The sequence below is a fragment of the Mytilus edulis genome, chromosome 5, assembly GCF_963676685.1.
Source record: "Mytilus edulis chromosome 5, xbMytEdul2.2, whole genome shotgun sequence".
Taxonomy (NCBI): Eukaryota; Metazoa; Mollusca; class Bivalvia; order Mytilida; family Mytilidae; genus Mytilus; species Mytilus edulis.
In genome coordinates this window covers 57,727,381-57,737,202 of record NC_092348.1, presented here as the reverse complement: position 1 = coordinate 57,737,202, position 9,822 = coordinate 57,727,381, and the positions used below count along the sequence as shown (strand labels likewise).

The 9,822-nt window shown below is 33.8% G+C and overlaps 2 protein-coding genes across 2 annotated transcripts; both read right to left on the bottom strand.

Moving 5' to 3' along the window:
• Window positions 1-6,593: 6,593 nt before the first annotated feature.
• LOC139525156 (uncharacterized) lies at window positions 6,594-7,193 on the bottom strand. Its single transcript, XM_071320343.1, has one exon. The coding sequence runs from the start codon at window positions 7,191-7,193 to the stop codon at window positions 6,594-6,596; it is 600 nt and encodes a 199-aa protein (XP_071176444.1).
• On the bottom strand, window positions 7,100-8,461 carry LOC139524043 (uncharacterized). The gene has a single exon (XM_071318573.1). The coding sequence runs from the start codon at window positions 8,331-8,333 to the stop codon at window positions 7,248-7,250; it is 1,086 nt and encodes a 361-aa protein (XP_071174674.1). The 5' UTR covers window positions 8,334-8,461; the 3' UTR covers window positions 7,100-7,247.
• Between the last annotated feature and the right edge of the window lie 1,361 nt (window positions 8,462-9,822).

Sequence of the window (9,822 nt, the reverse complement as noted above, 5' to 3'; positions counted from 1 at the left end):
GTAGCATTTCAGTGATAAGGTTAGTACTTGTTAGTGCACAATATATATACGAGTCTAAATTGAAAACTACGTTCAAACCTATGATTGCGTTGGATAAAAACCGCAATTTTTATACGTGTGCATGTAAAACAAATTTCGTTGTAGAAGGGTCTAAAAATAGCACAAAAAACATTTTCCAAAAGACCAAAAAAGTGAAAAAAGCATATTTAAACAAAACGCATTTGACTAACAGGTCGAACAACTGATGTTCTTTAACCCTGCTGACTGCCATTGGCGATTGCCCAATTAAAATTGATCACAAGATGTAACAACTATAAAAAAAAATTAAAAATCACTTTGTGATTAATTATTACAAATAGTGATTTTACACAAGAACCTATTAGGGGTTTGGGAATATACTTTGGACTTAATAAAAATGAGTGTAAAAAATTAAACTTGCAACGACAATACGAAAAATCTAAAAAAAATAATTAAAGACTGGAATAAAAGAAATTTAACTATGTTAGGTAAGATAACTCTTGTTAAATCATTAATCTTACCGAATATTACTTATGTTGCATCTGTAACCGAAATTAATAAAGAATATCTAGCAAATTTCAAAAAAAATAATATATAGTTTTATATGGAATAATAAACCAGAAAAAGTTTAAAGGGATATAATAAGTAAAAATTACCATGCTGGCGGGCTTAAAATGATAAACATCGACAAATATCTAGAAGCGATACATATCAGTTTGGTAAAAAAACTCATCGATAACGAAGATCTATCATCCAATTGGAAAGTCTTACCAAAATTTTATTTTGATAAAGGAGTAGATTCAGTAAGACCCCTTTTTGGCCCCAAAATATAGCAGTTTTACAAAATTGTGAAAATGTAATCTTTTAGCTATTTTCTGGAAAGTAGAATGCTTCTGATACATAAATATAGGCTGTTTTTGACAATACAATGCACATATATCGGGTACTAGCATCATTAAGTCAAGCTAAATTACTGAAATATTCACAATTTTAGCATTTTAGTTAAATTTTAGACGATTTCCGTCTTAAATGAAAGTGGCCGCATTCGTGTTCATTCATAATATTGAAATGTTAGATGTATTTGATGATTATACATAACATATATAAAGGTTGAGTATGAACACGGATGCGGCCACTTTCATTTTTGATAAAAAAAAAAAACATCTGAAAAGTGACTATTTGGGCATATTGATAGATTTTTCATATTTAAGCTTGAATCGGAGTGTTCTGAAATACTAAATCAGTTAAAATCGTTCACATAAACTAATTAAATCAATTGAAATAGACACTTAAGTGTTTAAAAAGTGTCCAAAATCTTGCGTTATATGAACCTGAAATTTGAGGCCAAAATCGGCCCTTACCGGACCTACTCCTTTGGACAAGAGTTCCTTATATTTAAAATGAACTTCAACAACATTAATTTGGTCCGGTTGCAGCAAAAATTAAATTAATTTCATGAATTAAAATTTATAATATATCATGTTATTTTATTTCTATTCAGTTGCATATATGTCATTATTACTATATATATAATAAAAACTATAACACAAATTCCCATACGTTTTGGCCATTACGGCCTTCTTCATTGGAATAAATTACAACATTGAAACAACAATTACATCGCTTGGATACATTACGTTATAATAACTTATATATAATATAATATACGAAAAATATAAAAACGAAATATAATAGAATTTCTTCTATTATGACAGATAACAAGAATGTGTCCCAAGTACACGGATGCCACATCCGCACTATCATTTTCTATGTTCAGTTTTCCGTGGAAATGAAAGAAAATCTCATACATTAAAATCAGAAAGATCATTTCATATGAAACATGTGTACTTAGTTTCAAGTTGATTGGACTTCATCTTCATCAAAAACTACCTCGACCAAAAACTTTAAGCTGAAAACTTGAACATGAAGCGGGACAGACGGACAAACGGACGGACGGACGGACTGAAGAACGAACGGACGGACACACAGACCAGAAAACATAATGCTCATAAATGGGGCATAAAAAGACATTTCAAGTATCTATAGCTACCATTCAGTTACCTCAAATCCTACCAGGTGTGAGGGAGTTAAGTTTTCTAATTTAATCATGGTTAGCGATGAATTTTAAAATTAAATGGCACTGTATCATGTTAAACAATTCATTGATTGTGTTGAATGTCAGGCTAGCACTTTTTGCTATTTCTTGACTGTCCATTCATATTGGTGGAGACTCAGGTAGGGAAGAATGAATAAGGATTGACCGGCTGAAAACGGCCACTATTTCCAGCTTCATGGTATACTATAAGATTGCAAAATAAATATGATATATACGACAAGGTTGCTGATTGAACGATAGGTACATGTACATGTGTCTGAAACTATTCAGATGTTAATTTTGTTCACATATGCAATTAAACTTAGTCGTAAATTTATCCAATATTTGTCAAATCTGTTTATCGCAATTGTGGCGAAAGAATACGGAAGCCGATAAGGGCCATTCAAAAAAAAAATAAAAAAATATGTCGTAATTACGACATAGCATGTCGTAATTTCGACATAACATGTCGTTATTACGACATCGCTATGTCGTAATTTCGACATAACATGTCGTTATAACGACATCGCTATGTCGTAATTTCGACATAACATGTCGTAATAACGACATACACTATGTCGTTTTAACGACATAGCTATGTCGTAATAACGACATCGCTATATATTTAAAAGAATATGTATTATGATTGCCAAGAGACTAAATGATACAGAAATTAACAACTATAGGTCATCATAATGCCCCCAATAACTAGAAAAGCCCCCGCATATCTATATCTACTTTCAAACGGTGGGCACGATGTTCCTACAACCCCTAGGATTTAAAACAGAATTTTCAAAATTTCATCTGCAAAACAAAATAAAAATGTTAGAAAACACGAACCAATATTAAAACAAAATCAATATATGTTTTAAATTATGTTTTTACAGCTCTTCATCATTTAGTAAGTAATACCTAGTTTATTTGAGGATTAAAATAACAAAGCTATGTGAAAAAAAAACGGATGTCCAACGTTACATTTATGAAAAACTGTTTTAACTCTTATGTAAAGTGATCCTATTTCTTATTCTCTGATCTTTTTGATTCTTGGCAGGAACAGCGACATGTGTCCTTTGTGGCGTTAAAGCCGTTATTTTGCCAAATTTCATTTGACTCGGTGGCTGCATATTAAGCTGGAATAAGAAAAATGTCCACCGACGTATTTCGTTAACTCAACAACTGAAAGTGAATTTTATAAGTAGATATAGCAGAAAATGAATAAAAAGAGTAAGACACTAATAATATCTAACAAAAGTACAAATATTTGCCTCATTGTTCGTGAGTTCAAATATTGCTGATTCAATAAAATCTTCTCTTCACAGTCGTTTTTCTAACGGTAGCCATTTTGTCCAAGTTGATATTTCATTTTCAAAGCAGTTAACGCGTATTTTTGTAATTGATCAAAACAAAAGTTAGATACACGAAGAGTAAAAAATGCCAAGATTCTTTTCTTATTAACTACATATTAGGGTCTTCAAGGAATAAAATGATTCCACGCATTACAAAACGGTAGCCAATTTGTCTAAACGTCTGAAAACGTCTAAAATCCGAAAGACGCTAATTTCCGACGTTACATGTGCTAAAGTTTCAATTAAATGTTCATGATAATTAACAACAAATCGTGTTATTGAAATTTGGAAAAAGAGGTTGATGATTGCTGCCGAAAAAAAGATTAGTGCATGTTGCTATAGACTCCGCCCGGGGACATAGGTTCGACGCAGGTTAAATTTTGCAATTTTTATTAATCGTTTATAGCTTTTAACGATTTATTTAATAGAATGGGGAAATGGGGAAAAATCACATGATCTTCGTCCAACTTTTGCAAAGACAAATTGGCGACACCAAGACAGTCCTCTAAATGTAAAATGCGAATTGAAATTTATGTTTCGGAAGTACTCTGAAATAGACAATTTAAAGTCGTCACTTCAGTAAGGTGCAATCGCCAATAATAAAAGACTTAATACCAGTTCACGGAATGTTTTAATTTGCGATTTGTCCTGCTATTCATGTTATAACTGTCGTGATGAAAGTAATTCCTGTACTATCGAAGCCGGAACTTTTCGTCAATATAAACTTGTGCATGAAATGGAGGTAATTGAGAGACGAATCCCAAACAGCGACGAAAACTGTTTCATCGAAATAATAAAAACCCGGGATTATATTAGCCGTTTTCGCGGACGACCCAGGAGTAGATTACTATATTTTAAAATGTATATCAGAAGTTGAACACTATAGATGACTTGGGAAATAATTCTCAAGCCAGGCTTCAGTAATTGAGGGGGTGTATTTCGACAACTTGTGTGCCAGGGAAAATACAATTCTATTCAAATTTAACCAAGGGTAAAAATGTCCGATTTACTTGCAGTGTCAGATATATTTGAATTGGAGTTGAATTAAGATATAGAAATTTTACAATGACAGATGATATGCACCTTGAAAGTTAAACATCCTATGATGATCTATGATAAAAGTTTTGTACATCTAAAAATATTTTTTTTATTGAAAACCGTATACATGTACTTCCTCCCATCTTTCCTTCCTACATTACTTGCGACAGTTCTGCATTTTTTGTTGAAATAACTTAAAGGATAAACATTAATAAATCGAATCATTTCCACAACTTGAGGTAACTTATGATAAAATGACATCACAAAACGAACAGAACCAGAATCAACCAACATATAAAAAACCGAATAAAACTTGCAAAAATTAATCGAAGTCAAAAACCCTCTTCGACACCGCATTTTAAGTGTAACGTGGTGTTGTAGGGACATCGTGCCCAACGTTTGAAAGTAGAAATAGAGCAATCAATACTTCAATTTACCCTTATTACAAGAAGCCATGTAGTTTGCGCTTATTGGTTGGGGTGTGGAAAGCTTAATTTGCCTTGGTAGGACTGAATGTCAGTCCACGTATAATTCCACTTATTATTCTTCCAAAAAATGAAGTTTTTAACGTCCTTGACTGGCTATGTAGCCTTTCACGATACGTCGGTAGTTGAATGAACTTTAATGGGTTCTATAAAATATATAAGTTTCTCACAGAAGGAAACCAAAGAAGGTAACCAAAGATTTTGCGACGATGCAAATATTAAATTTTACAATATAAATAAATATCTTTAACCAATGAATTCAAATAGCAAAAGCTATGCAATTAACAAATATATACTTATTAAGCTTCTGGTAAATTATTTAACAATGAAATACATTAAATATGAAATTTGGAGTTTTACCAATGGAGCTAATAATTTATAAATAACACTGTCTGCCACACAGCATTTCGGGGACTCTCCCTCTGGTATCTTTCGTCCCTCTTTTATAGCTGACTATGCGGGGGCTTTTTCTAATTATTGAGGGCATTATGATGACCTATAGGTGTTAATTTCTGTGTCATTTAGTCTCTTGGCAGTCACAATACATATTCTTTTATATATATGGCGATGTCGTTATTACGACATAGTGATGTCGTTATTACGACATGTTATGTCGAAATTACGACATAGCGATGTCGTTATAACGACATGTTATGTCGAAATTACGACATGCTATGTCGTAATTACGACATTCTTGGTCGTAATTACGACATAATTTTTTTTTTGAATGGCCCTTATCGGCTTCCGTAAAAGAATACACTATTAGTTTCTGATTAATGTTCTATTATTTTAATAATATAGATGTTACAACAATACAGTCCACATTGATACTGATTTAAAGTTCTAATTGTTTTTGTTCGGCCCACGTTTTCAAGGGAGATAATTTCTCTATTAAAAAACTTGCTAAAATAAGTATCACAAATTCCCGATAATAAATGTAAAGTTAAACTGAATTGAATTATTAATAGTCCATAAAGAAAATTTTGTTCACAGAATGTCAGTTAATAAAATAAACTCGCGTCTTTCGCGACACTCCCAAGGAACAGAAAGTATTTAACACAAATTAAAGTCAATGTTCACTATCAAGACGTCCACTCATGGATTTTCTGTTTTGCTTGTTCCGCAGCACGTCTCTGAGGTCTAATAGATGAGGTTTTGCGTCTCACACTTTGAGTTCTGTTCAACATTATTAACATTGTCAGTTTGTTCAACATTGTCATCATGACCTTCCAAAGGATATAAGAAGGTCAAAGTTCTGTTTAAAGTTTTCTTCGATGGCAATAATACCTTTGCTGATCTACATTGTTCGTCACTACTTTTGGATAAGTTTATGATTTTACCAATTTTCCACATTCCTCTCGGAAGATTGTCCTTGATCAAAACAATGTCACCAATCTGTGGATACTGATTTGAGCGCACTCTTTTCTCCTTAAGTTTCACGGTTGTTCTTTCACGAATGCTGAGCAGATAATCATCACGCCACACTTTCCAGAATCTGTTTAAATGTTTTTGACCTTTTTTCCAAATTTCCAAAAGATTATCAGTTGAACTAAACTGTGGTTTATATTCTGGATCTTCATCATTATCGATTCGCTCTGGTATTCCGGTGTGTTAATTTAGAGTGAGGAAGCAAGACGGTGTTAACACAATATTATAGTTAATATCCTCACCAATGTATGCTAACGGTCTACTATTTACCACGGCTTCAACTTCTGTTAAAAGTGTTCGTAATTGTTCAACGCTCAAACAAACCTTTTCTATGGTTTTTCGCAATGAACGCTTTGCAAGTCCAACTAGTCTCTCGTAAAAACCACCCATCCAAGGGGCTAATTCTACTATGAATTTCCAATTTATGCCCTTGTTAGACACATAGTTTTGAATGTCCGAATCGAAAAGAACCTTTTTCCATTCCTGTTGTACTACATTACTTGCAGCTTTAAACTGTAGAGCATTATCTGAAATAATTTGTATTGGAGTTCCACAACGGGCAACAAATCTTCGGAATCCAAGTAAAAATTGATCGGTAGTCATATCAAGCATCAGTTCCAGATGAATTGCACGCACAACTAAGCAGGTGTATAAACAGACCCACACTTTTTCAGATCCATTCACAGTTTTTACATAAAGTGGACCAAAGTAGTCTATTCCGGTGTACGTGTACGGACTTGATTCAGTTACTCTGTTCTTTGGGAGTGGAGGGATGAGTGGCATCTTATACGGCCCTCCTTCATAACGGATGCAGTGTCCACAAGTTCGTAAAACACGTTAGACTGTTGATCTACCTTGCGAAATCCAATATTTTTGTCTTATTTGTGATAACGTTTGAGCAACTCCAACATGTAACAAGTTCCTATGGTAGCTGTAAATCAGAAGTTTTGTAAATGCTTCTTTCTTCGGTAACAAGATAGGTCGTTTTGCGTTTTCGGAAATGTCTGCATGTTCAATTCTACCTACACATCGAATTAATCCGTTGTTGTCTATTGTAAGACCTAATTGACGTATAACATTACTTAACTTGTTTTTAGTTATATCATGAATCTCCTTTGCAAAATGTTTCCTTTGAATGTGAACAATCCACATGAATTTTGCATCTTCAATTTCCTTTGCCGTAAGCGGTCCAGAAATAGTGTCCTTTTTTAGTTTTTTAATAAATCTTTGTACCCAAGCAGTTATTCTCAATAGTCTAATCAAACTAGAAAAGTTTTCGCATTCCATACCATACGGCGATTCTAATTTACGATCGCAATTAACTCCTAAAGGGGGCTCCTCAACAAGAAGTTCGGTCTGTTGGTAACTAGTGTTTGGTTTAATTTCTGATTTATAAAGATTAACATTTTTTGTTGTCAAATTATAAGACCAAGTTGGCCATAGATCGTTGGAAAGCAGGAGCCCAGACGGTCCTTTCCACCATAGATTGTTCGATTTAATTTCACTGAAATGTGTTCCACGGCTTGCAATGTCAGCTGGATTTATATCGGTTGATACATAACGAAATTCGGTATCAGGGCATTTTCTGATCTCTTTTAAACGATTTTCGACAAATGTTGACATTTGTTTTTTAGACGCTATCCAATGAATGACACATTGCGAATCTGTCCATAAAGTTTTCTTCTCTACAGTGATCTTGAGATTGCTTTCAATAAATGCTAAGCATCTTATTCCAATGATGACGGCATAAAGTTCTAATCTCGGTATGCTGACTTTCTTAATTGGAGCAAGGCGGGTTTTGGAATAAATCAAGTCGACTCGGCATGATTCATCTGTTTCATGACGCAAATAAATTGCATAAAAAAGCATAAGCCTTTGTTGATGCATCACAAAAACAAAGTAACTGATATGAACACTTGCCATTTAATCCTATGTACCTATCAAAGGTATGGGTTTGTATTTGTTTAATGTCAAATGCAATTTCTTTCCATAAGTCGCAGTCATTTTCGGATAACTTAAAATCCCATTCAACTTTTTTACTCCATAATGTTTGTAATAATAATTTTCCTAGCAAAGTAACTGGTGAAAAGAATCATAACGGATCAAATATGGATGCAATTGATTGCAAAATTTCTCTCTTCGTACTTGACAATTCTAAAGTTTCTAATTTGGGTCCAGACATTGAAAGTTTATCATCTTTGATAGTCAAATTAATGCCAAATACTTTCATTCTCTCTCTGTTTGTTTGATCCTGCTTCGGTATATCGGACATGAACTGTGCTGAGTTTGAACACCAATCTCTAAGATTCATTGAAGCTTCTTGAAAAATGCTTTTCGATTCCGTATACAGTTCTTTCAATTCATCATTAGTATTGACTCCTGTAAGCAAATTATCTACATAGATGTTATCTTGACTCTTCGTAGCAACTGGTGTATTATACTTCCGCAGATGCAAATCAGTGGTTGCGGCCAAGAGAAACGGGCTTGAAATTACCCCAAACGGAACACGGCAAAATCTATATATCTGAACGTTATTGATATTAAATAACGGCATTGTTCTGTCTTTTACCCAGAAAAATCTGGTCACATCTCTGTCTGGGTTCTGTAAGCTGAGTTGCAAAAAGGTTTTTTCGATGTCAGCAACAACGGCATATTTGAACCTTCGGAAACGGAGTAACAATCCACAAAGATCTTTCAACATGACGGGTCCTCTGTATAAACAGTTATTCAGACTTTTATTATCATCTCTTGTTTTTGCTGATGCATCATAGACGATCCTAACCTTTGTTGTCGGCTTTGTTGAATCTACAACTGCATGATGTGGTATATAATGAGTTATATGATCCTTATGTTTATGGTCACATCTACCTTTTCGATAATCCCTTTTTCGCATTGCTCATTGATAATTTTATCATAATTTTCAAACAGTTCCGGTTTGTTTCTCAATCTATGCAACAAGGACCGATATCTTCCGTACGCAAGTTCCTTGTTGTCATTAAGTGTTTCTAGTTCGGATTTCCACGGCCAACATACCAAGTATCGTTCATTCGTGCACTGATGCCTATAGTTTCAAGATTCCAAAAATCTTCTAGCGGGGGTTTTATAGGCATTGATTTGTCAATAGCAGTAATGGCACATGAGTCTAATAATGGGAGAGCATTTGTTCCATAGTTTCAGATTAACATACTGGGCTCTTCAAAGCCGTCTGATTTTTCAGAAGTTCGACCGGTGATAATCCAACCAAATTTTGAACCTAGCAAGTATAGTCCTGGCTGAATTTCAATTTTCTCGGGTAAAATTATGTCTAAGTAATAATCGTTACCTATGAGGAGCTCAATTGTTGTTTTCTCATTTTCTGTTGGAAGGGTGTCCGCAAGACTAACGTTATTCCACAAATATTCATAATTTTCAC